The 27,951-nt window shown below is 36.8% G+C and overlaps 1 protein-coding gene across 7 annotated transcripts in view; it reads left to right on the forward strand.

The window, feature by feature from the left end:
* Positions 1-27,951, forward strand: part of INTS7 (integrator complex subunit 7) — a 96,326-nt gene that overhangs the window by 29,871 nt on the left and 38,504 nt on the right. For 6 of the 7 annotated variants that reach the window (XM_003893125.5, XM_021927292.2, XM_009187614.4 and 3 more), the window contains 6 exons: positions 14,570-14,687; positions 19,806-19,940; positions 21,410-21,507; positions 24,127-24,366; positions 25,887-26,024; positions 27,220-27,426. In XM_003893125.5, coding sequence (XP_003893174.2) covers positions 14,570-14,687; positions 19,806-19,940; positions 21,410-21,507; positions 24,127-24,366; positions 25,887-26,024; positions 27,220-27,426 — 936 coding nt within the window. The remainder of the gene's footprint in view (positions 1-14,569; positions 14,688-19,805; positions 19,941-21,409; positions 21,508-24,126; positions 24,367-25,886; positions 26,025-27,219; positions 27,427-27,951) is intronic. The other variant, XM_021927299.2, reaches the window with a different exon arrangement.

Here is a 27,951-nt window from a genome sequence, read left to right on the forward strand (position 1 = left end):
ATTTCGTCTGATATTAATATCACTACTTTAACTTTCTTTTACATTTTTTGACATGATAGGTTGTTTACCATCTTTTTAGTTTCAATCTTTATATATCTTTATGTTTCACATGTTTCTTATAAACAGCATTTAATATTTAATTGGATTTTTTTTTTTTTTTTTGAGACAGAATTTTGCTCTGTCACCCAGGCTAGAGTGCAATGGTACAGTCTTGTCTTACTGCAACCTCCACCTCCATGGTTCAAGCGATCCTCCCATCTCAGCTTCCCAAGTAGCTGGGACTACAGGCATATGCCACCACACCCGGCTAATTTTTGTATTTTTAGTAGAGAATCATCATCATGTTGCCCAGGCTGGTCCTGAACTCTTGACGTCAAGCAATCCACCTACCTCAGCCTCCCAAAGTGCTGGGATTACAGGTGTGAGCCACCATGCCCGGCCTAATTGGATTATTTTTAATCCAGCCTGGCAGTCTTTTGTCATTTTCAGATGGAGCATTTGATTCACCTGATTTACTGTGATTTATCACACATTTGAGTTTAAATCTACCATTTTATTTTGTGTTTTCTCTCTGTCTCCCCTGTTCCTTTTCACTCTTTGGAGGAGATGGGGGTTTCTTTCTGGATTGATTATTTTTTATATCTTACCATTCCATTGGACTTGACTAGTCTGGAAGTATACAGTCTTGTTAAATATTCTTTTAGTTGTTATCCTAGAAATGAAAACATAACTGATAGTCATTTTTATCAGTCTAAAGTTAATTCTGCTGAAAGTCCTTTGAACACACTTGAATGCCCTTTTCATCACTCTAAACTTTTATGTATTGTTTCATCACTCTAAACTTGTAATTAAAATACAACTTACATGAAATACAATTAAACTATTTTTTCTTATATAGTTTTGTTATTGTTTAGGAAATTAATTGTTCATTTGGACCTTCCATTGTCTTTGCTCTCTTGCATCTCAGCTATTTCCTAGTTACTTTTCCTTCTGCCTTCGGAAGGTCCTTGAGTGAGAGTCTGTGGTGGTAAACCCTCTCAATATTTGCTTGCCTAAAAATGCTTTCATTTTGTCCTCAATCTTGAAAGATGCTTTCTCGGGATAGAATTCCCAGGGCGTTGAGGATACCATTCTGCTGTCTACTGGTTTTCTTTATTGCTGCTGAAGAGTAGTAATACTCTTTGGAAGGATTTTTTTTTTTTTTTTTTGCTTTAAAATTGTTCTCTTTGACTTGATTTTCTGTAGTTTCACTATGAAATGTCTAGTTGTGAATTTCTTTTTAAACTATCTAGACTGTGTTCGATTTCTTGAATCAGAAGATTGGTATCTTTCAGCAATTCTGGGAAATTGTTACTTGTAATTTCTTCAGATATTGCCACTGTCTCTTTTTCTCACCTTTTCTTCTGGACCTCCTATTAAAGGTATGGTAACCCTTCTCCCGTTAATCCTTCATGTGCCTTATCTTGTTTTCTATTTTCTGTCTCTGTGCTGTGTTCTCAGTAATTTCTTCTTATATATGTTTTAGTTCAATAATTATTTTTTCAGTTTATCTAAAGTCTGCAGATTTGTCTCTGCTTTCTGTTTCTATACCCTTTTTCCTTGTTTACCTGGTTGTTTTTCACTTTGAACTACTCATTATTCTTGGAGAAGTATGTGTGGGAATTATTTGAGGCTCAGACTAAAAAGTACTTTCCTGTAGAGATTTGCATTTGCTTCTGCTAGGCAGAGACGTCAGATAGTGATAAATGCTGCCAAGAAAAAGTCAGGAAGAAGATTAGAGAATATGGAAGGTGGAGGTTGCAGTTTTAGGGCTGGTTAGAGAAACCCTCACTGAGAAATTGACATTTATGGAAAGACCTAAAGAAGGGAATGTCAATTTTGTGGGCCCCTGAAGGTAGGGTATTATCAGCAGGAGAAAAGCCTGAAGGCCCTTAAGTGAGAACATTCATGAGTGTGAGGTCAGTGTGACTGTTAATAGGGGAGATTAGTAGGAGGTGATGTTAGGTGATGATAGGGAAGAATAGGCATTTAGGGCCTTTGAGTCCTTCTTAAGGACTTTAGCTTTTTATTCTACATGAGATAGATTGCCTCTGGAAGATTTTGAGCAGAGGACATTATCTGACTTAAGTTCTAAAATATTATCTCTGGCTTAGCTATATTGAGACTAGGTTGTAGGGGCCCAAAGGCAGAAGCTGGGAGAACATTTAAGAGGCAGTAACAAATAATTCAATTAGAAAATATATAGTTACCTGAACCAAGGTAGTTGGGGTGGTAGTGAAAAGTGGTAATAGTTTGGATATATTTTAAAGGCTAGAGCTGATGGATTTCCTGGCATAGTGTAGAGAAAGAAAGGTGGCTCTAAACTTTTTGCCATCAACAAAAGCAATTGTCATTTACTTGGAATGGGCAAGACTCTGGGAGACTCATTTCTTGAAGATCAAGAGTTCACTTCTGAGTATATAAAGTGTAAAATGTCAGACATCCAGGTGGAGATGTCAAGGACATATGTGCCTTGAGTTTAGTGGACAGATACAGCTGAGGTTATAAATATGAGAGTTATCAGTTTATAGATGGTATGTGAAGCCATGAGACTGGATGGCTCAACTAGGGAGACAATATGGCTAGAGAAGATTTAGGGAGTGATGAGCTGAGAAACAACCAGCAAAGGAGCCTGGAAAGGAGTGGCCAGTAATACGTAAGTCAGAATAGTATTTTATAGGGAGAAGACCTTGATCTACCATGAGAGCTACTGCAGCCATATTTGCCAAGATAAGGACTGATAGTTCACCTTTGCTTTTGGCAATATGAAGTCATTGATAACCTTAAGAGAGCAATTTTGCTGCAGCATTTTGGGTAAAAGGCTGATTAGAGTGGATTCTGCAGAAAAACAGGAGAGAGATTAAGGCAGTGAATGTACATTGGTCCCTCAGTATCCGCTGGAGATTGATTCCAGGACCGACCCTTCTCAGGATTACTTATAATACCTAATACAATGTAATTTTAAGTAAATAGTTGTATTATGTTGTTTTTTTATTTGTATTATTCTTTTTTATTATTAATATTTCAAATATTTTTGATCTGGAGTTGGTTGAATCAGTGGATGCGGAACCCATGAATATTGAGTGCCTACTGTAGAAAACGTTTTAAAAGGAATTCTGGGCTGGGCGTGGGGGCTCATGCCTGTAATCCCAGCATTTTGGGAAGCCAAGGTGGGTGGAGTTAAGACCAGCCTGACCAACATGGAGAAACTCTGTCTCTACTAAAAATACAAAATTAGCTGGGCGTGATGGTGCATGCCTGTAATCCCAGCTACTCTGGGAGGCTGAGGCAGGAGAATCGCTCGAATCCGGGAAGCAGGTGTTGTCGTGAGCCAAGATTGTGCCATTGCACTCCAGCCTGACAACAAGAGCAAAATCTGTCTCAAAAAAATAAAAAAAAGGAATTCTGCTCTCAAGGGAGCAGAGAAATGATACGGTATTGCTAAAGGGTATGCTGTTTGTTTTTATCCTGGGAGGAGTAAACTTGTTTTTTATTAATGGAAATGACCTGGTAGAGGGCAAAAATTGCTACAGCAATGTCCTTGAGTAGGTGAGACTGGAAGGGACCCAGAGTAGAAGTAGATAGGCTTTCTCTTGTTCACATAGAATCGGAAGGAAGACCTTAAGAAGCCTAATGTAAGTGAGTGAGTAGGTATTATGGTAAAAAGTTACAGAAAATCTCTTGTGATGGATTTTTTTGGGTTTTGTTTTGTTAGGTAATTAGGAAACCTGGTAATTAGGTATGGGTAAAAATGAGGGAGGCAAAGAGAAAGGTTTTAAGGAAACATAGAAATTCAAATAAACTAGGGAAATACAGGATTGCCAGGTAAGATATTTGAGTAAAGCAATATATAATGTGTGTCTGGCACATACAAATAAATGCTTTTTAAAGGGTAGCTGTAAGTTATATTAAAGGTAAGTTTATTCTTTAGTTTTCCTTTTTGAATACTTTGACAGATTGTAGGGTTGGGGTTGTGCTGTCTTAATAAAATGAACTGGCAAGTTTCTCTTTCTATACTCTGGAATGGTTAAGAACTATAACAGAATTTTCTGTTTCTGAAGGTATAACTTTAAAAGTACCATAAATTTATCTGAATCTAGAACTTTTTCCAGCGATAGTTGTTTTGAGAACGTTTCCAATCACTACATGTTATTTTCCTGTCAGTTTTTTACCTCTTCTGGAATCAGTTTTGGTCATTTGTTTCCCATTTAATTTACTTCTCAAATTCATTGGTATCAGCATAAAGAGTCTTTTTAACTTCTAATATCTTTGATTTTTAAAATTTTTTATCTTGTACATTTGTGTTTATATCCCCTTTTTCTTTTTCTTTCTTTCTTTCTTCTTTTTTTTTTTTTTTGTTGGAGATAGAATTTCACTCTGTTGCCCAGGCTGGAGTGCAATGGCACCATCTCGGTTCACTACAACCTCCGCCTCCGGGGTTCAAGTGACTCTCCTGCCTCAGCCTCTCAAGTAGCTGGGATTACAGGCATGAGCCACGCTGCCAGGCTGATTTTTGTATTTTTAGTAAAGACAGGGTTTCACCATGTTGGCCAGGCTGGTCTCGAACTCCTGACCTCAGGTGATCCACCCGCCTCGGCCTCCCCAAAGTGCTAGGATTACAGGCGTGAGCCACCACGCCCGACCTATATATCCCATTTTTCTTGATTAGACTTGCCAGAAGCTTTGCTTTCTCATCTTTTTCAAGTGCTTGTTACATTTTTTTTTTTTTAATTTTTCTTATTTAATAATGAAAGCAGTTAAGACCATTAATTTGCTTCTTGGTACAGATTGACCACATTTCATAAATTATGTCTTGTGTTGTTCTTATTACCATTAGTTTGAAATGCATTTCTTAAAAAGCCGGATTTATTGTGGTATAATTTATTTACAGAAACTTTTCTAGGTATGCAGTTGGATGAGTTTTTACAAATGTACAAAACCACTGCCACAGTTGAGATACAGAACATTTTCATCATCCCTCAAAGTTTCTGCAGGCCCCTCTGTAGTCAGTTCTTTCCCCAGCCCCTGACAACTACCAGTCTGATTTCTGTTGCTGTGATTTTTGCCTTTCTAGGATATAAATAGAATCATATGGTATATGGCCTTTTGGATATGGCTTCTTTCACTTACCATAATACTTTTTATATTTATCCATGTTGTTGCATGTAGCAATAGTTCATTCCTTTTTATTGCTGAGCAGTATTCAGATATATGGGCATACAACAATTTGTTCACAAGTTGACGGACATTTGGATTATTTCTGTGTTTTTGGCCATTATGAATAAAGCTGCAATCATACATGAAAATCATACACGATTTTGTGTGACATCTCTTGGGTAAATACCTAGAAATGGAATTGCTGGGTTGTGTGGTAAACACTTATTCCATTTAACTTTGTAAGAAACTGCCAAACCGTTTTCCAAAATTGCGATACCGATACCATTTTACTTACGCACCAGCCATATATGAGTTCTAGTTCTGTATCCTTGCCAGCACTTTGTGTTGTATGGTTTTGTAATAGGTGTGTAGTGGTATTTCATCATGGTTTTATTTTGCATTTTCTTAATGACTAATGATGTTGAGCATCTTACAGGCTTATTTGTCATCTGTATCTTCAGTGAAGTGCCTATTTTAATATTTTATTTTTTTATTAGGTTTTTTGTCTTTTTGTTATTGTTATTTATATATTCCTGATATTTTATCAGATGTATGTTTTACAAGTATTTCCTCTCAATATGTATCTTTAGTATCTGTCTTTTGAAAAGAAGTTTTAAGTTGTGATAAAATGTAATTTATTAATGTTTTTTTCTTTTATAGGTTGTATTTTATCTAAGAAGTCTGCCTAACCCAAAATCACAAAAGTTTTCTCCTAAAAGTTTTGTAGTTTAAGTTTTATATATAGCCCTGTGTGATCCATTTTGAGTTGACTTTTGTGTATGGTATAAGATAGGCATCAAGGTGCATTTGGATAGCCAGTTGTAGCACCCTTTCATGGGGAAAACTTTTCTTTTCCCATTGAATTACTTTAGCATCTTTGTTGAAAATCAGTTGGCCATATCTGTGTGGATTTATTTCTAAATTCTATTCTGTTCCATTGGTCTGTATATCTGTCATTAAGCAAATAGGACACTGTCTTGATTACTGTCATTTTATGGCAACTCTTGGAATCAGATAGTGTGAGTCCTCTACCTTTGTATTTCTTTTTCAAAATTGTTAGGCTGGGTAGGATGTGGTGGCTCATGCCTATAATCCCAGCACTTTTAAGAGGCCAAGGTGAGAGGATCACTTGAGGTGAGGAGTTTAAGAGTAGCCTGGGCAACATAGTGAGACTCTGTCTCTACAAAAAAAATTTTTTTTAAAAATCAGCTAGGTGTACTGGTATATACTTATAGTCCTTACTACTTGGGAGACTGAGCTGGCAGGATTGCTTGAGCCGAGGAATTCAATTTGGGTATTCTAGGTCTACTGCCTTTCCATGTAAAATTTAGAATCAGTTTGTCAATATCTACCAAAAAAAGGCTGCTGGGATTTTTATTGGTCTTTACATCTAAAGATCAATTTGGGATGAATTGACATTTTAATAGTATTGTGGGGGGTTTTGTTTTTTTTGTTTGTTTGTTTGTTTGTTTGTTTGTTTGTTTTTTTGAGATGAAATCTTGCTCTGTCACCAGGGCTGGAGTACAGTGGTGTGATCTCAGCTTCCTGCAGCCTTCACCTCCCAGGTTCAAGCAATTCTCCTGCCTCAGCCTCCCAAGTAGCTGGGATTACAGGTGCACACCACCACCCCCAGCTAATTTTTGTATTTTTAGTAGAGATGGGGTTTCACCATGTTGGCCAGGTTGGTCTCAGACTTCTGATCTCAAGTGATTTGCCCATCTCAGCCTCCCAAAGTGGTGGGATTATAGGTGAGAGCCACTGTGCCTGGCCAATAGTATTGTGGGTTTTTTTTAACATGGTATATCTCTCCTTTTTTTTTTTTTCTTCCTGTTTGGAGCTAGGTTTCACTCTGTTGCCTAGGCTGGAGGGCGGTGGTGTGCAATCATGATTCACTGCAGCCTCAGGTGATCCTCCCGCCTCAGCCTCTGAAGTAGATGGGACTACAGGTACATGCCACCACGCCTGTCTAATTTTTGTATTGATGGTATTTTGCCACACTGCCCAGGCTGGTCTCAAACTCCTGGTCTCAAATGATTCACCTGCCTTAGCCTCTCAAAGTGCTGGGATTCCAGGCATGAGCCACTGCACCTGGCCTATCTCTCTCTCTCTCTCTCTTTTTTTTTTTTTTAAGCTCTTCTTCAGTTTCTCATCAGTGTATTTTTTGTTTTGTTTTGTTTTTTTCCATAGGTTTTTGGGGAGCAGGTGGTGTTTGGTTACATGAGTAAGTTCTTTGGTGATTTGTGAGATTTTGGTGTACCCATGACCCAAGCACTATGCACTGTACCCAATTTGTAGTATTTTATCCCTCATCTTATCAGTGGTTTTTATTTTTATTTATTTATTTTTTGAGACAGGGTCTCACTCCAGTGCCCAGGCTGGAGTGCAGTGGTGTGATCGCGGCTCTTTGCGATCTTGACCTCCTGGGCTTAAGTCATCCTCCTGCTTCAGCCTCCCAAGGAGCTGAAACCTCAGGTGCACACCAATGCCCAGCCAGTTTTTGTATTTTTTTGTAGAGATGAGATCTCGCTATTTTATCCAGGCTGGTCTCAAACTCCTGGGCTCAAGCAATCTGCCTGCCTCGGCCTTCCAAAGTGCTGGGGTTATAGGCGTGTACCACCACACCGGGCCACGTGGGTGGTGTTTAGTTCAGCATACAAATCTTGCACATATTTTGTTAGATACATTCCTAAATATTTCATGGTTTTAATGCTACTGTAAATGATTTTTTGAAATATCCATGAGAGCAATTTTTGTTTCTTCTTTGACCATGGCATTAGTGTAATGTTTTCTACTTTTGAAGCGATTAGTTTTCCATATTTGTTGGTGGAATTTTTGTTGTTGCTAACTTTTTGTTATTCTTAAAGTTTATTTGTGGCCCATTGTAAGATCACTTTTTGTGAACAGTTCAGGGGTTTGAAAAGAAGACATGTTTTGTTTTGTTTTTGAGATGGAGTTTTCCTCTGTTGCCCAGGCTGGAATGCAGTGGTGCTATCTCAATTCACCTCAGCCTCTGCCTCCTGGGTTCAAGTGATTCTCCTGCCTCAGCCTCCCGAGTAGCTGGGATTACAGGCATGAGCCACTGCACCCGGCCTGTAGTCTTACTGGAAGAGAATATTTAACTTATGCAACCTCTCTGTTACAGAGCAAAATATTATTTGTTCCAGATAGTCTCAAAGATGCAAATTTTATTTTTAACATTTTCTCTTCTGAGAGCTTCTAATTTGTACCTTACCCGTGACTAGGAGGAGTGACAAGTTCAGCCTTAGAATTAGTTCTTGTAATAATCTTTTTCTTTGCAGTTAGTACAGTGGAGACAGAAAACTTTGAGGTATTATGTCTCTGACAGAATACTTTCAAACATAACTTTTTTTTTTTTTTTTTTTTTTTTTACTTTAAAGATTATAAACTTCATTTTACTATACTTTTCTGGAACACATCCCTGGTGGCCAGTCCTATTCCAGGGTATAGGAGAAGACCCTATTTAGGGATTGACCCAGAAAACAATAATTCAGGCCAGAGCCTCTAGTTGAGTAGTGAGTTAAGCCAGTAGAGAGGAAAATTTAGACCAGATAGTTAGTGAAGAAGGCAGTGGTAATGAATGAAACCGAGGACTCCTTTTGAAAAGACAGTTTTTCCTTTTTGTTGATATGAAAAATGATCCTGGTAACAATTTTGTAGTAGGTAATGTCCATAAACCAGATTTTATATTGAAATGTGATTGACGTACCATTTCTGGGGAACTTAATGATTTGCTGTTATGAAGGGGTGGCCTGCCCCTCCACACCTGTGGATGTTTCTCGTTAGGTGGAACGAGAGACTTGAGAAAAGAAATAAGACACAGAGACAAAAGTATAGAGAAAGAAAAGCGGGGGCCGGGGGACCGGCGCTCAGCTTACAGAGGACCCACGCCGGCACCGGCCTCTGAGTTCCCTTAGTATTTATAGATAATTATCTTTACCATCTTAAAGATAAGGGAGTGGCAGGACAATAGGATCGTTTTTAGGGAGGAAATCAGCAGTAAGACATAAGAACAAGGATCTCTGTGACAAGAATAAGTTTAAAGGAAAATCCTGTGCCTAGAGATAAACCTTTTAGCAACATTGTTTCATCCTATCACATGGGGATAAACCTTGGACAATACCTAGCTTTTCTAGGAACAAAGACACACCCTGCAAAATCCATTAAACCTTGAGTTACCACAGCACATGTCTCTTGCAAGGACAAGGTTGGGGGTAGGGTCACAGATTAACAGCATCTCAAATACAGAACAAAATGGAGTCTCTTATGTCTACTTCTTTCAATATAGACACAGTAACAGGCTGATCTCTTTCTTTTCCCCACATGTTACGCTTACTAGTTTGGATTAATGAACGTTTAAATCAGTGTTTTTTATTTTATTATTATTTTTAAGACAGAGTCTTAATCTGTTGCCCAAGCTGGAGTGCCATAGCACAATTGCAGTTCACTACAACCTCAAATTCCTGGGCTCAAGTGATTCTCCCACCTCAGCCTCCCAAGCAGCTAGGACTACAGATGTGCCCCACCACACCTAGCTAATTTTTAAAAACTTTTTAGTAGAGATAGGACTTTGCTATGCACCCAGGCTTAAACGAGTATTTATTTACCGAGACTGCTTTAGGTTCCCAATAATGTGCTAGATGACAGAAACAGAATATAACGTTGTAAATAATTTTATCACAAGATTTTCTAATATTCAGTTTTTTAAATGGTAAAATTCTTATTGAAATTATTGTCATTTTATATAAAATGTCTCACCTAGTTTATTATCACAGAAGGCTAAATATCTATTATACATAGAGCAATCTGAGACATAATATGGAATACATATAAATATAGGATGTAGTTCCTAACTTGTGGGGCTGTTAGGTTTAGGATATTAGTCCTAATCACAAGTTAATTAACAGTACAAGGCAGGCCAATTTAGGTAACAAAAAGTGAACAAACGGAAATGGCCTAAGTGCTTGAATAAATAAATATAAATTATAGTATTAAATAATAATCACTTTTTAAAAATACATTCTTTTGAACTTCAGTAACAGCATCTGTATCTGCTTTTATTTCCTCATCCCCTGCTGTTTCTTTTATACACTTGCATTTTGATCTGTTTTCCTGTCACTTTGCTTAGGCACTTTACATTTGGCACTGCCAACCTGCCCCTTTGGCACTTAACTGTCCTCACTCATTCATTACACTATGTAACCTGCACCTTCTCTGTATTCTTCACTGCCCTTTTTCTTCCAAGTTGAGTCCATGGCTCTCTGCTTTCTACCAGTTGTTCTCTGTCATTCTTATGGCCTTTCTTAATGCTGGTTTGCAGGGCCTCCGACAATCTAATCCTTTTACCTGAGCTTCTATATTGTTCTCTAGCATAGTAGCCTGTATGGGTTGCAAAGTGCTTTGACTTTCAGTGGCTTTGTAATCTTACAGACAGTAGATGTCACCTCACTTACATTTGATTTTTAATTTTGATTCAGTTTTTTAAATGCCAGCGCATTCATGTGGTCAAAATTCCAAAACTACAAAAGGATATATAGTGACTATTTCCCACCTACTGTTCTGTCATATACACAGCTCCTTTGCCCAGTGGCAACCAATATCTCTTGTATATTTTTCTAGAGGTGTTTTTTATGAAAATCAGTAGTTCTTTATAAATACCCCATTTTACAGACAAAGAAGTTGGGACTCAAATATTTCAGTAATTGGCTCAGATCAGAGAGATGGTAGGTGGCAGAGCCAGAATTCTGATGTGTGTCTTCCAATTAAAAATTTGCTGTATCTTAGATTCCAAATGCCTGGTGGATGTTTTCTTCTTGGACTTCATATCTCATCCTATTTTCTGTCCTTTTTCTAAAATTGACTTATCCCCCATAAATTTCAATCTTTTAAATGGAATCTAGTTACTAGATTTGAAAGTTTGCAATAATTGTTGAATCCTTGTTCATTTCTTGATATGTAATCTCTTTTAAAATGTCTGTCATACTCATTCACTATTCTCCATTCCTGCCACCAAATTCTAGTTCAGGCCATCATCACCACCTGCCTGGATTGCTGACAGAGGCTATAGGTTGGCATCCTTCACTCTGAGTTCTCTTTGTTAACTTTGTTTTGTTTACCATTTGCCAGAATTATCTTCCCTAACACTGTAGATGCCATTATTCCTCTCCTCTGGCTTCTGTTTTTCGTTTTTCATTAGGTTTTAATTGCCTAACTTTTAAGGCCCTATATCATCTGGCCTAATCCCCCCTGATCTTAGCCTCTATCCTTTTGAACATTTCTCCTCTCAGGCCAAAATTAAACACCTCATATTCTGGCCTAAGTGCTAAAGTATGTGTTGTATGCATTACCTAGACTGTCTTCCCTTCGGTTACCAGAAACATACTGCATCTTTCAGGTCTATTTCCATTCCTTTCATGATAATTTTTGTGCTGCTGCTGTTTTTCTTGTTAACTAGGTCCTTCTTTCAGTCAAAAAAGTATTCATGCACCTGACAAAAAATTTCTAGAGTTCAAAAGTATACAGTGAGTGAAATGTAAGTCATCTCTTATAGGTCTCCTCTGCAGAAGTGATCACTGTTAATAGTTTCTTATGTAACCTTCCTAAACTTTTTCATCAATATGGAAACCGGTGTGTGCCCCATCTTTTTTTCTTTACAAGTGAAAATACACTACATGCATGTTTTAAACCTTTTACCTCTGAATATAGGGGAACATTTTTTTTTTTTTTAATTTTTTTTAGACGGAGTCTCACTCCATCGCCCAGGCTGGAGTGCTGTGGCGCGATCTCCGCTCACTGCAAGCTCCGCCTCCCGGGTTCATGCCATTCTTCTGCCTCAGCCTCCCGAGTAGCTGGGACTTCAGGCACCTGCCACCACGCCTGGCTAATTTTTGTATTTTTAGTAGAGACCGGGTTTCACCATGTTAGCCAGGATGGCCTCGATCTCCTGACCTCGTCATTCGCCTGCCTTGGCCTCCCAAAGTGCTGGGATTACAGGTGTGAGCCACCGCATCCAGCCAAACATCTTATATTAGCAGCTAGATCTACTGCACTTTTTTTTTTTTTAATCAGCTATGTGGTACTTCTTTTATATACCCAGTTCCCCACTGATAGACATTAGGGTTGTTTCTGATACTTTTACTGTTACTGTTGACATTTCTACATCGAATAGTTTGTGAAAAATCACTTTTGTGAACATAAATTTTCAGAAAAGAAATTTCTAGGTCTAATGATGGATATTTTAAAATTTTTGAGAATTAATACCAATGACTCACCAGAGAGATTTATACCATTTTACTCTTCTAACAACAATGTGTGAGAGCACCTATTTCCCCATATTCTTCAGTGTTATGTATTATCAAACTTTAACCTTGATCAATCTGATAGTTAAAAAGTGACACATTTTAATTTAAAATTTTCAAAGTATGAATGAGGTTAGACTTTTTATTTAAAAGATATTTGTGTGCATTCTTTCTGTGAAATACCAAATTTTTATTGAGTTTTTGCCTGTTTATTAGTAAGCACTTTTTTTTTTTTTTTGAGACAGAGTCTGGCTCTGTCACCCTAGCTGGAATGCAGTGGCACGATCTTGGCTCACTGTGGCCTCTGTCTCCTGGGTTCAAGCGATTCTCCTGCCTCAGCCTCCTGAGTAGCTGGTACTATAGGCGTGCACCACCACACCTGGCTGATTTTTGTATTTTTAGTAGAGATGGGTTTCACCATGTTGGCCGGGCTGGTCTTGAACTCCTGACCTGAGGCCGTCCTCCTGCCTCGGCCTCCCAAAATGTTGGGATTACAGGCGTGGGCCACTGTACCCGGCCAGAACTTTGTATATATTAAGGTTCTTGGTCCTTTACTGATGTTATATGATGTGAATATTTTTTTCTAGGTTTACCAATTATCTTTTTATCTTTGTATTGTTCCACGTTACCTCATAGTACTTTTTACAGTTTTGGTTTTTTATTTGCCATAAAAAAAAAACAACAGGGATATAGTTTTATTTTACCAAATGACTGGTCAATTGTCTTTGTAGTTTTAACTGGTATCTTTAATTTTAAATGCCATTATCATATATTAAATTCTAGTATATATTTAAATCTATTCCTTGCCAGTTTTTCTGGATGTTTTCTGATTTTTATTTTTCCACATGATCTTTAAAATCAGATAATCTAAATCGTCCTGCAATTTTATTGACATTTTTATTGAGGGTCATATTAAATTTATTTTAACCCTTTCTGAAATGTTATTTTTAACTTTTTCCTTAAACTTTAAGTTTTGCTTATTTTCTGAACCTTTGTCTTTGTGGGAGAATGGAAATTAATTTAACAAAACAGTTATTTGACTTGTTACATTACATGCAGTCATATGATACAGAACCGTGTGATAAAGGATAAGGCAAGAGTCACTGTACTGTGATTATATATTCATAGTTCACTGCATTGAAAGAAAAACTAGCATCTTAGTTTTGGTAATACTTCAAACTACCTGATCAAGAGTAGAGTAAAAGACCAGAAATGGGGGAAGATAGCTCTATTCACTTAGAAACTAGATAGAATTCCATATTCTCTGTTATTTTTAAAAATTACACATATATGAAATAATATTCATATCTCTCTTAGGTAAGCAAAATATGGTGGGGGTTTCAGAATAGTTTTACATTTACAGAAAAATTGAGAAGATAGTACACAGGGTTCCCACATTCCCCCACCATTTCTCCTATTATTGACATGTTACAGTAGTATAGTACTTTTGTTATAAATGAACCAATATTGATGCATTGTTATTATTAACCAAAGTTCATTCTTTATTCATAATTTTTTAGTTTTTACCTAGTGTCCTTTTTATGTATCAACACAGTTTACATTTAGTTATCCTGCCTCCTTAGGCTCCCGTAAGGAGTTTGGAAGTTTGACTTAGTGCTTTTTTTGTTTTGTTTTTTTTTTTTTTTGAGACAGGGTCTTGCTCTGTCCCCCCACTAGAGTGCAGTGGCGTGAACATGGTTTACGGCAACCTTGACCTGGTGGGCTCGAGCGATCCTTCTGCCTCAGCCTCCCAAGTAGCTGGGACCACAGGAACGTACCACCATACCCAGCTAATTTTTTGAATTTTTGTAGAGACAAGGCCTCACATTGAGCCCAGGCTGGTCTCAAACTCCTGAGCTAGAGTGATCCTCCCACCTCCCAAACTGGTGGGATTACCGGAATGAGCCACTGCACCTGGCCTCGACTTAAGTTTTTTAACATGAAAAAAAGTCCTTAATATATAATTTTCTAAAAACCAGAAAATGTAAATGGAGTAGACAATTTAGAAGTATATTGATGTTTTTAACTTCTATATTCATTTCTCTTCTGCATTCCAGGCACTTTGTGAGTGTGCCCTCCAGACTCCTTATGACAGCTTAAAACTAGGAATGTTGTCTGTCCTTTCCACACTCTCAGGGACCATCGCCATCAAACATTACTTCAGTACAGTTCCAGGTAAGGAAAAGAAGGGAGATACTATATAAATAATGTGCTAACTCCTTTATCTGTATTTATGTTTCAGGTTGTTTCTTCTGTAAAGCTTTAACATCAGGGAAAGTTTCAAAAATCTCATACTCCATTACATGCTGGTGGTTTATTTGAACAGATTTCTTAACTAATGCCTATGATAACAACATCTCGAATCCTTGATCTTGAGTCAATAATATATTTTTCTAGGTTTGTCCTTTTTTTTGAATTATATGTGGGTGAAAATTTTTTTAAAGATGCTTAAAATACTTGATTTGCTTTTGTATATCTCTGACTCAAAGTGCCCTTTGAATTTAAGTACATCTCAAAGGTCAAGTAGTAGTGAGTTTTAAGAGCAAATGTCATATGCTTCCTTTTAAGTGCATATTATTTCTCTGGAAAACAATTAAAATAAAACTTTACTCCAGCTCAAAATGCTTTCCTAGTTACCAGTTGAAGATGATTAACTCTAAAATGCTTTCATTAATGCCCAGTAAGGAGCTTGCTTACCTAACAGACTTAAAGCTAAACTTTTTTGTCGTTTTGGGTTTTTTTGTTTGTTTCTTTGTTTTTTGTTGTTGTTTTGTTTTGAGACAAAGTCTCACTCTGTTGCCCAGGCTGGAGTGTAGTGGGGGGATCTTGGCTCACTACAACCCAAACCTCCTGGGTTCAAGCAATTCTCTTGCCTCAGTCTCCCGAGTAGCTAGGACTACAGATGCCCGCCACAATGGCTGGCTAATTTTTGTATTTTTAGTAGAGATGGAGTTTCACCATTTAGCTCAAGCTGATCTCAAACTCCTGGCCTCAAGTGATCCACCCACTTTGCCCTTTCAAAGTGCTGGGATTACAGGCATGAGCCACTGTGCCCGGGCTGGTTGTTTTGTTTTAATGCAAGCTTTGTGGAACCTCTGTTGCTTCCTTTTGTAGTCAGTTAGTTTGAATTAAAGAACTGTAATGTAGATTTGTTTGTCCCTTTTATGGCCGCATAGTGTATGATACTTTCTAGGTGTAGGGAATTCCCTGCCCTGTAAGTCTTAATAGGAAGCTAAAAAGACCTGATACTCTATTGTCACACCTCCCTTCCAGCTAGTGTGCTTACATGTGGCCTGGACTCGACTAATCATTTCCATGCCACAGACTGAATTGGGAGCCAGTAACAACAAGGAAGTGGGGATATGAGAGAATGGGGATGTGGTGATGTAGCAATGAAAGTGCAACATTTGTTTCCAGAATATACTCTAGCAGTGGGTGTTTGCTATGTCTGGTACCCTGTGACAGAAGTTAAGCTGTGAGGTGAAATAATCAGTAACAATGGCTGCTGTGTCCTCACTGGACTAATTCCATGCATGGTCTTTTGGGCTGTGGTCTTGGTTACTCCCTGGCCTTTTTCTCATTTGTTTTCTGACCTTGTTTTCCTATTAATTTTGCAGGCTTTCCAGTGATTCTGTGAAGTACGTTATCAATTATCTATTGCTACATAACAAAATCACCCCAAAACGAGTAGCTTAAAACCATGTCCTTTTTATTTGCTCTAATTCTGTCAATCAGCCATTTTAACTGTACTCAGCTGGGCAGTCCTACTGGCCTCACTCGGGGTCACTTATGTGACTGCGGTCATGTATGACCAGGATTGGATGGTCTAAGATGACCTTATTCACATGCTAGAAATTGAAAGGCTTTCTGCCAAGGCACCTTAGTTTTTATCCATGCAACTCTTGATGGGCTAGCTTGGGCTTGTTTTCAGGATGTTGGTTGGAGCTAAAAGAAAGCAAGCCACCAACACACAAGCACTTGTCAACCTTTTGCTTGCAGCCTGTTTTCCAGTGCTTTATTGGCCAAAGCAAGTCACATGGAATTGGAAGATCACATGGTAAAGGAGCATGTCCACAAGGGATGTGAGAGATTATCACAGCCTTCTTTAGAAACAACCTACCATATACCTAGGGTGCTTTCAATTTATTCTTTTTCTGCATAAATCAGCCAGTGTATTTCTTAGCTTGCAGTTAACATCCTTCACCGACATTGCACTTTGAAAGAGCTGTGGTAGACAAAGTCTTAATCATATATTAGAATAGATGAGAGCTTTCCCATACAAGTAGCCTTTCAAGTGAGGCATATGCAAAGGAGTTTATAAGTATTGAAACTGAGACTCACAAAGGTTTGACTACGGTATGTCCAAAGTTCACATACTTGTGAAGTGTGTGAGCCTAGGCCTGAACTCAGTGGTCTGACTCAGAATTCTCTTTTTTGTACCAAACTGACTTACATGCATAACTTTCTTTTTCTTTATTTTTTAATTCCAAATACATGTATTAGCATTATGTCAGGTTATAATATTTAAACACTTTTCAAGCTAGGTATTTGTCCTTTTATTGAAGTTTGTTAATTTTGGCTTATATATGGAATTAAGCAAAGGCTTAAATAGACTAGATAATATTTATAAAAAATAAAAGTCAAGGATTTTCCAAAGTTAGATTATTTCCATAAATAATTGTAAATCTTTATTTCTGTTGATTAGGTTTTTTCAGTGTAGCCAAAAGTAGTTTAAACAGCAAACTTAAATTTAGTATGTCTAAATCATCACTAACAAATGGCTCAAATATATAAGATGTTCAATATCAGACATATTTAAGATAAATGCACCTTAAAACAACACTTGAAATAATTTTAATCCATCAGATTGGCAAGGATTTAGAAGTTTGATAAACATGGTGTGTTGACAAGGGTGTGGGTAAGCAGTTATTGCTGCCGCGAATGTAAATTATTAAGCTTGTACATAGGTGATTTGGAAATACTCATTAAATTACAGATAACCCAGACATTCCACTTCTAGGAATTTATCTTATTTACATAGTCACACATTGAGAAATGGCATAAATACAAGATTATTCTTAGCACCATTTTATATAATAGCAAAATATTATCCCTCAGTAGAGGATGTAATAGCATTAAAAGGTCCATCAATAGAGGACTCAAAGAAATTATGACACATCACTGCAATAAAAATCAATGCAATTTACTAAAAAGAAAACATGGCATGGAACAGTCTCCATGATATAATATTTAAAGAAAAATAAAACAAGGTGCAAAACAGTATGTGAAAAGGAAAAAGAAAGAAAGAAATGTGCTTGTAAGTCGATAGACTCTCTGGAATGTTACACAAGAAGCTGATAACATTGGGTCGGGGAGGAAAACTTTTCTCTCACTAGCCTTTTACCGTTTTCTACTCTTTGTTGTACCGTGCGAGCCTTGTGAGTTTATCTTAGAAAATCATTACAAAATAAATAAAAATTAAATTAAAAATAATCTTATTCCTAGAAAACATAGGAAAAGGCTAAAAAATATTAGATTTTAAAAGCAGGATATTGGCCAGTATCTACATATCCTGATTATGTGTGAGTTTTTAAATTGTACTGTTGTACATAGGGGGAAAAAGATTTAAAAGAAATATTTCAGAAAATTAACAGTAAGCTCATACTGGTTTGTGAAATTTGGTATGATATTTGTATTGTTCTTTGGAGTTTTCTATTTTTTTTTTCCCCCTAAGTTTTCTATGGTGAGTGTTGCTGGGAATAAAACAAAGAAAAAATAAGTTATAAAACATGTTTGTAAATTTATAGATGACTCCGCATTGTGCATATCACATGGACAAAAACAATAGAGGAAATACAATTTCCACAGTTTTGAAAAAATAAAGATACAGTTTCATCTTTCTAATGTTTTGCCTAACTTAAAAACACTGAAGGGGCCAGGCATGGTAGGTCATACCTGTAATCCCAACACTTTGGGAGGCTAAGTTGGGAGGATCTTTTGAAGCCAGGAGTTTGAGACCAGCCTGAGCAACAAAGCAAGAACCCGTCTCTACAAAAAACAAAGAAATTAGCCGGGTATGGTGCCATGCACCTGTGTTCTCAGCTACTTGGAAGCTGAGGTGGGAGAATCGCTGGAGTCCCGGAATTTGAGACTGTAGTGAGCTGTGATCTCTAGTAAGCCATGATTGCACCACTGCACTCCAGCCTGGGCAACAGAGTAAGACTGTTTCAAAAAAAACAAAACAAAACAAACAAAAACCAAAAAAACACTGAGGCTGTCTCCTAAGCTTGTATTATATTAAACCAGAAATCAATAAAGTGACCATAGGTCCCATGCCACCTCAGATAGTCATGGTTTATGCCTATTGTAATTCTTAATAGTGTCCCTTTCAGCCTCAAAAAAATACAGTCACCCTCGGTATGAGAGACAAAGTTGAAGTTGACAGGAATCATGGAAAAATAAGCAGAGGAAAGGAAGACAGTAATGGGAGACTCTTTTAAGTGGTGGAACAAGCTCTAATCTCCTTATTTTCTTGAAGCTTATGCAGTTATAACTGAGGGCTTCTCTACTGTAAATTACAATAGTTACAACATGAACCTTGCATTCCAGAATTTCAAATGTGAATTTAAAAAATTTTGCAATCTATAGCATGAAATTTAAGGTATAAAGCAGAAGAGTATAATAACAGGGGTATTAGTACATGACTAGTAAGTTTTATGACCTTAATGGCAAGATTCTTAAAATTTTGGGGCTTTGGGCTTTGATTTCATCTGTAAAAATAGGGTGTGTTAAGTTAGATGATTCCAAAATTCTTTCCAGCTCTAAAATCATGAATTCTTATGTAAACCCTTTGAGGTATAAATGTATGCTAGCAATCTGAGATGGAAAAAAAAAGCAAACTTATTTTTTTTTCTCTTTTCTCTCCTATCTTGAAAGTGTGGTTTTGTCTGACAAGAGGCCTATAATAATACCTGTTTTAATGAGAATTCCTTTGAACTCTTAGGATAGTTGTTTTGGCTTTTGTACTGTTAGTCAATTTTTATTAATATTTTTTAAGAAATTATATGTTGATTTTAGATCTTAGTCATTACAAAACTGTTGGCACATACCTATTTTAAGTACATTAATGGAGAGAAATGCTGATACGTATTGATAGTGGGATTGTGGTAGGAAATTTCGTTGAAGTTTATTGTTAGAGATTTTTCTCAAAAATTAAGAAAATTGAATCTATAAGCTGAACTGTTTTTGAATTATTTGAATTAGAGTCTCTACTACTTTTCTCTGCTTTTTTAGGAAATGTGAGTTCTCCTCCCAGATCTTCTGATTTAGTCAAATTAGCCCAAGAGTGCTGTTACCATAATAACAGGGGCATTGCAGCTCATGGAGTTAGAGTCCTAACTAATATAACTGTTTCTTGTCAAGAAAAAGGTAAGTTTGATCAGGATTGATATTATATATAAACTTTGGTTTAGACCTTGGACAGAATTCTGTTTGATTTTTTTCAATCCCTTATTTTTAGCCTGTGAGCCTTGATCTACAGATTGACTCCTTTCATAGTGTTCTTAGAGCATGTGTTCTCAAGACTACTTTATCCTTGTGAAAAATAATAAAGAGATTAAGACCTTGGGAGTGGAATTGAAAGGTTTTATGGAGCATTGCCCATTTCCTTCCACTGCTTGCCTTTGTGTATATGGTGCTGGTGGATAGAGATTGCTTAGTACTCTACCCCTTTTGTATAAGGTGGTATGTTCACTTATACAAAAACCTAGAAAATTTACTTAGGTTCTCAAGGGACTTAAATAACAAATAGTTTCACCTAGAGGCAAGTGAATTCGCAGACCAATGTGAATTAAATTTTCATAGAATTTACTCTAGGTATATGTGGCATTAAGCTGACTTGGATAATCAAGGACATGCAAGGAAAATAATGCGCATATTTTGTTGTCTACCTAACATCTTTTGACTTGTGTTCAAGAACAAGAAATGCATTTTGGATATTCCATCTGTTTCAGTGCTGATTTTGATCTTTATTAAGGATTACAATCTTAGTGGTTCCTCTTATCCCCCCTAGCCTTCAGCACTGCTTGTTCCAAGTACTTGTTTTTTCTAGCAACCTGACCTTCACTAGCCTTTACTCTGTTTGCTAAGCTCCAACACTCAGGAAACATTTCTTAAAGTTGAATAATTAAGCCTGTTTTACATTGGCATAGCAAAGAGTATTTTCTCCCATGTAACGTAGAAAACTGCTTGTTTCAGTATTGAGAACACACTGAAATATATTAACCTAAAGGTAACTAATATATTCAGAACTTTCTAAAACCTTCAGAGAAATTTTAACCCTATGGTAGTGAAAAAATGTTGTAGTACTGCTATTTCATGAGACATCTAAGAGGTTCATTCTTTATGGTCAGACTTAAAACATTAATAAGGTTATATGGAGTCATTATTTTCTAAAAGTGGTTCAGCTTTCATTAGAAGCTGAAAACTGTTATATCTTAGGTAAAAATGGACCTGCATAATTTATTTCCGATTAGGGAGATTAACACATACTGCATAGTTTGCTGTTCTTAGTATTTTCCTTAGCTAAGCTGGTGATACTATTTCAGTTTTGCTTTATTTATAGCTTTGTGGCTTTAGCTCTTGATTTAATGTGTATATTTTTATAAATACTTCAATAAAGTGGTAGAAATAAAGTCTGAAGATAGACTTTACATTCTTGAAGTAATGCCATGTGTACTTTTTCAAGGAAGGTTAGGTTCATCCATTTAATAATTCCCTGTATCTTAAACTCCTTAATGTTTTTTCTAAGAGAGCATGTGTGTTTGCATATATATGTGTGTGTGTGTGTTTATACACACATCACTTGACCATCATAAAGCTTAGTGTTTTTCTTCTAGATCTTTTGGCACTGGAACAAGACGCTGTCTTTGGCCTGGAATCCCTACTGGTACTTTGTAGTCAAGATGATAGTCCAGGTGCTCAGGCCACTTTAAAGGTGAAAACTTTTATTTTTTAAGTTGTAATAGATATATATGATGGTCTTAGGCAATGGAAAGCAAAGTTAAGCAGATATAGCTCTGGTACTCTTAGAAGTTTTAATCTAAGTGATTATATCTAGCTGATAAAGCCACACTGATTTAATCTAACTGATAAAACCACAAAAAAAACTGTTGAAATGACTGCAGCCAAACTCAGAAATGTTCATTAATTTAACATAAGCGTTCATTAATTTCCCAATGGCATAAGCCCTAGTTTATAAGCCAAGGGAAGAATATTTTAAGGAATTTTCACTTTCACTCAGTTACGGGAATCATCTTAGAGATATGTAAGATTTTTAAAATGTGAAATGAGGCCAGGCACTGTAATCTCAGCATTTTGGGGAGGTCAAGGTAGAAGGATTGCATGAGCCTAGGAGTTCAAGATCAGCCTGGGCAGCTTACTGAGACCCTATCTCTGGAAAAATTTTTTAAAGTTTAGCTGGACATGATGGGACACACCTGTAGTCCTAACTACTCATGAGGCTGAGGTGAGAGGATCGCTCAAACCCGAGAGGCTGAGGCTTCAGTGAGCCATTATTGCACCACTGTTCTCTACCCTACGTGACAGAATGAGACCCTGTCTCAAAAAAAAAAAAAAAAATTAAAATGTGAAGTGAGACTACTCTTTTTGGAGTGAAACATGAAATATAATTTGTGATGGTGCAAAATTAATAAGGAAAAGCATAGTTAATAGAAGTAAGAAACTTAGATAAACATTGGTACATGTAAGAGCGTTAGCTTGTCTAAGGTATGGTTTCGAGGAAGTCATGGCTCATTTTAGCATGTTAAGGAAAGTAGTGATATGGTCATAGTGATGAACAATAAAGATAGTAATATCATTAAGTGAAAGCTAATAAGAAGTAGGGAAGAGAAGTAGACAACAGGTGTTTGGCAACACATTCTGAGGGGATCCTCAGAATCCCCTTGGAACCACAGTACATTTAAAACTTTTTTTAAAAGCAAATCTTTTTTCCAGCAATTGTGGGTGTCAGTAAAATGCTGGATTCAGCACAGTGGGACATACATAGATGGCCAAGAAAGGTTCCTGTAATAGCAGAGCTTTCCATCTAGAATAGGCTACTGATGTTTATATAGGAGACTATAATACCAAGCAGAACACAATACATTCTCTGACACTTCACAAAAGAAGTGCAGTTCTAATGAGAGGTCAGAGTCGGGAATGATTAACTTTAACCAAGGATATTAGGGAAGACTTCAAGTAAGTGTCATATGAGTTAAGTTGTGAAAGGTGGAATCGAATTACAGTAATGAGGAAAGATTGAGCCCAATGACCACTATTATAAAAGACTTGAATGTAAGAATGTACCTGTTGTGGTGGAAGAATGGTGACTAGCCCACTGTGGCTGGATGAAATAATGTGAGATTGGAAAAGTAGTTCAATCATAGAGGATATCAAATAACATGCTATTATGGCTTTGATTCTATAGATAATGAGGAGATAATATAATTTAAAGTAATGGTAACCTTTGTCATAGTTATTATTATTTGAATGTCTATTATGTGCCAAACTTCGTTGAAGACTTATATTATACATTTCTTTCAGTCCCTCAATAACCCTATAATGAAATGTGTTTCTCTCTTATACACATCAGAAACTTAAGGCTGAGAGAGATGGAAGTACCTTGTTCAAAGCCACCTAGCTAATAAGCGGCAAGCTGAGCTTCAGCCCTTGCATTTATCAGACTCTAAAGTTTATGTGTGTGCCTAACACCCCACTGATAGCTGCGTGTTTGCATTGTGAAGGATGGATTGAAGGGCCCATCTTTTCAAGAAATTGGAATTAGGAAGAGATTTATGATGTGGTAGAGAGATTGGAAAGGCGCTAACAGTGAATACTGGAGATTTGACAAAAGAATATGTTAGCTATGTAAAAGTGGGAATATTTCTAGGTTTCTAGTTTTTGACTGGATATTAGTGATGCCTTTAACAAGGCCTTAATAAGAGAAATTCTGTAGCCAAATTGATTTTTAGATTTCAGTTGAGAAATAAGAGAAAATTAGGAATCTCTTTCCCACTTGAGTGTACTTAGAGTCATCTAAGGCATCTTTTTAAAACTGTGAACCCTCGGTAGCCTCAACACACACACACACACACACACACAGACACACACACACACACACGTATGTTAATTCATTAGGGTAGGGCCCGGGAATCTATATTTTTATTTTCCTTCTGGGAGATGCTGGCATAGTTTACAAGCCACACTTCAGAAGCAGTTCCTGAAAAGTAATGATAGTACAATGGTGGTGACATTTGGCATATATTTGCCTCTTCAGCATTCTTCCTTATGATTTCCATCTTTCTTAAAAGTATTTTGATAGTCTTAGATTGAAATGAGTGGTTGACGTGCAGTCCTAATTTGTTATTTTAAACGTAGTGCACTTCACAAACCCTAATGTGGGATTCAGTACCTCGTGTTTCTTATGAAGAAAAATGCTATGCCTACAAGAAACCTCACCCTTGATTTTCCCCAGTAACCTGTACAAAGCTCTTTTTTTTAAAGCTTCATCTGTATCTTCAAAATGTAACTAGTTAATTTTCTTTTTGGCATGCAGATTGCTCTAAACTGTATGGTGAAGTTAGCCAAGGGCAGGCCCCATCTTAGCCAGTCAGTGGTTGAGACCTTGTTGACTCAGTTGCACAGTGCTCAAGATGCTGCCCGGATTTTGATGTGCCATTGCCTGGCAGCCATTGCCATGCAACTGCCGGTGCTGGGTGATGGGATGCTTGGTGACCTCATGGAGCTGTACAAGGTGATTGGACGATCAGCCACAGACAAGCAACAAGAACTTCTGGTAAAAAGCCACATTTTGAATCTCCTTTGAATGACTAGGATCTGGTCTAGTGGGAATTACTTTTAAGTTAGCATTACTGTTTGACTTTACTTAAAAAACAGAACAAACAATAGATTAAATTCATTACCTAAGACCAAAGAGTGTGCTGATGTCAAAATAGAATTGGCTGTATGAGCTTTTTACTTTTTTCACTTATGATTTAGAAAGCCATGTTTTGTTCACCTCTAAAACTGCTTTCTTCCTAAACCCTGTCAAATCAGCTTAGTATAGCCAAAGGACAAAATGAAAATGAAAGGACAAAATGAAAATGAAACTTTTTTCTTCCTTATACAAAGTAAATAATGAACTAAACCCTATTTTGTACTTCAGAAAATAGAAGTTAAAAATCTAATGACAATAATGACCATAAATTAGCCCAAATTTATGTTTTCCATTCCAGGACCTCTTTAGCTGTTTAGGATTCAGTTTAGGCTTCTGTAGACCCTTGGGGTTAGGAAAGGTACATGCTTAGAAAGAAACAGAAACTGTGGAAGCTATAAGATGTTTAGTTGAAAAGTTCTGCAGGACTGAGAGTAGGCTATATTCTAAATAATTGTAAATTAAATGAAAGTTGTAAGGTCGCCATTCCATATTGTGGGAAGAAATATAATGAAATGACTTATTCAAGCCTGTTTTATATTTAATCCTCCAGAGGGAATTGTATAAAAGATTGACACCATCTCATCATTTACTGCCAGAAAAGGTTACCTTGACCAAATGTATGGATCTTTATATGAATTAGCTTTGAAATATTAAGAGGCAGTTAGCTAAGTTATTTATTATGTAGTGGCATTTTGAACTAATGGTCCTGATACCTTTTTTGTGAGTACTACTTTAAGATAGTCTTAAATTACGAAATGTAATACTCAAAAAAATCTAAGGAATAATACAGTGAAGACTCTTCCATTCATTATCTAGCTTAAGAAAAAGGTATTAACAGTTTAGTTGAAGCCCCCTGTGTATCTTGCTGATAGCATCTTCTCCCTTCTCTTAGGTAACCACTATCCTGAATTTGATATTTATCATTCCCATGCCTGTTATTCTTTTACTACCAAAGTGTATATCCCTAAGTAATATGCAGTATTTTGCATATTTTTAACTTTATGTAAACTTTATCATACTGCTTGTAATCTTTTGCATTTTGCATATTTTTGCCTATTTTCCTTGTCATCTATATTGGTAAGTCTATCTCTAGTTTATCCATTTTACTTACGTATCTCATTGTGTGATTATGTTATATAATTTATTTATCCATATTGTGGATATTGCTTCTACTTATTTGCTATTATAAAGAGTGCCCTGAGTGAATGGAATAAATTACTTAATGACTTCAAAATAAAAAATTAAATAAATGTCAATGGAAAACAAATTTTGTTCTTTTGCAGTGGGCTCTAATTAGTTTTCCTCCCTTTGGGGTAGGTTATCAATGACACTGGATAAAATTAAATGATTTTCTTGGTTTTCTTCTTGCCCAATGTTAGGTGAGTTTGGCTACTGTGATTTTTGTAGCAAGTCAGAAGGCATTATCTGTGGAAAGTAAGGCAGTAATTAAGCAGCAGCTTGAAAGTGTCTCCAATGGATGGACTGTATACCGTATTGCCAGACAGGCTTCCAGAATGGTATGTGTTACCCTTCTGAGTGAACTGGGTTGGCGGAAATGTCAGGTCATGTACCTTCAACTGTATGATTATTAGTCGTAGTCAAAACTAAAAATAAAGTTGAATAACCTTTTAATCATGGGTTCTGAAGATGAGGAAGGAAAGGACCTGATTTTTAACTTTTATCATAAAAGAATGGTATATATATTGTTGGTATTAGTAATGAGGAAGTTAAAATCTGGGCCCTTTCTGGCTGTAGGTTGTTAGTGCCACTTTCATTTTGCTCTGTATCGTTATAACCAAGGCCACCTACCACCCGCTGTTTCTACTTCCCTTCTCAGTATACCACATCTTTGTTCCTCTCCCCAACCGTGTCATTCTGAAGTAGAAATGGGAAAGCTTTAGTATGCTGTACTCTTCTCAGCCATATGGAAAGCCTAACAAGTTTTATTAATTTTGTTTGAGAGGAAATAGAAACCTTGGTTAGTACAGAAATCCTGGCCAGGTGGGGTGGCTTATGCACGTAATCCCAATACTTTGAGGGAAGCCAAGGTGGGCGAATCTCTTGAGGTCAGGAGTTTGAGACCAGCCTGGCTGACATAGCAAAAGCCTGTCTCTACTAAAACTAAATTGAAAAAAAAAAAATCCTTTGGGGAGAAGTTTGAGAAAGCATTACTCTAGGTGATTGAAGTGCATGTTCTTAATTTTATGTTGCTTCTCAAATGGGGGAGGAGCACACACTCTTGGCAAGACAGTTCTTTATTTTACTGTTCTGTCCCAAGCATTGCAGGACATTGAGCATCCCTGGCCCCAGGCATTAAGTGCTATTCACATTTCTCCCAACAACTATGCCTTTTCCCCTGGGGTTTCTCTTACCCACTAAATAGTTCATTTAGAATAGCATTAAAAAGTATTTATACTTTCTATATTTTGGGCTAAAGTTCTAGACTTGGTTTATAGTTAATTCCATTTATTTTCTCTTTTGGAACTGTTTTAGTAAAGAATTTCAAGCATTATGTTACATAAAAGCAACTCAGCATATTTTCTCTGTGGAAATATTTAGACAGAGTCTCAGAGAATTACATAATATGAGGAATGATTCTTCAGACATATCCTAGGTTTGGGTTTCTCTTTTAGCTGCTGCATCAACTCTTTCAATGTAAGAACCTCACCATGTGCTCCTTCTATTCTTTTTTCTTTCTTTTTTTGTTTTTAGGGTAATCATGACATGGCCAAAGAGCTTTATCAGAGTTTGCTGACTCAGGTGGCCTCAGAACACTTCTACTTCTGGCTAAATAGTTTGAAGGAGTTTTCACATGCAGAACAGTGTCTCACTGGGTTGCAAGAGGAAAATTATAGTTCAGCACTTTCTTGTATTGCTGAATCTTTAAAATTCTATCACAAAGGGATTGCTTCCTTAACAGTAAGTCCTCTTAATTCACCTTTGGTGATGATGACTTGTGTGAGAGTTCTCTCCTTTCTCTTTTTGGATGGGCCTATTTCAACTAACTTGAGAAACCTGCTGATATGTATTTGACTATAAGAAGTAGGTCATGAAAATAAACCCTTAACCTTTTCCCCTTTTTAACATTCTTAGATTGATAGAAGTTTATCATTTTCTTGTTATAAAGAATTGGGTACCACTTTTTAACATAACAATGTGAAGAGGATTGCTGAATCCATGCAGAATGGGTAAGTGGTGTGGAGATAGGATCCTCCCTCTACAGACTCTTACTAGTAAGATTCCAGCCTGCATGCATCAGTACCACCATCAAACATAAACCCCTCACCTCATCTCATACCTGGCAACTACTGACTAAGTAACTAGAGTTTCTTGTTTTACAGATAAAGAGAAATTATCAAAGATTCTAGTGTCCTACTTTGTACCACTCTGTGATATCCTCCTACTCCACATTAACCATTAGCTAGATACAATTTCTGTTATCTC

Source organism: Papio anubis, chromosome 1, assembly GCF_008728515.1.
Source record: "Papio anubis isolate 15944 chromosome 1, Panubis1.0, whole genome shotgun sequence".
Lineage (NCBI taxonomy): Eukaryota > Metazoa > Chordata > Mammalia > Primates > Cercopithecidae > Papio > Papio anubis.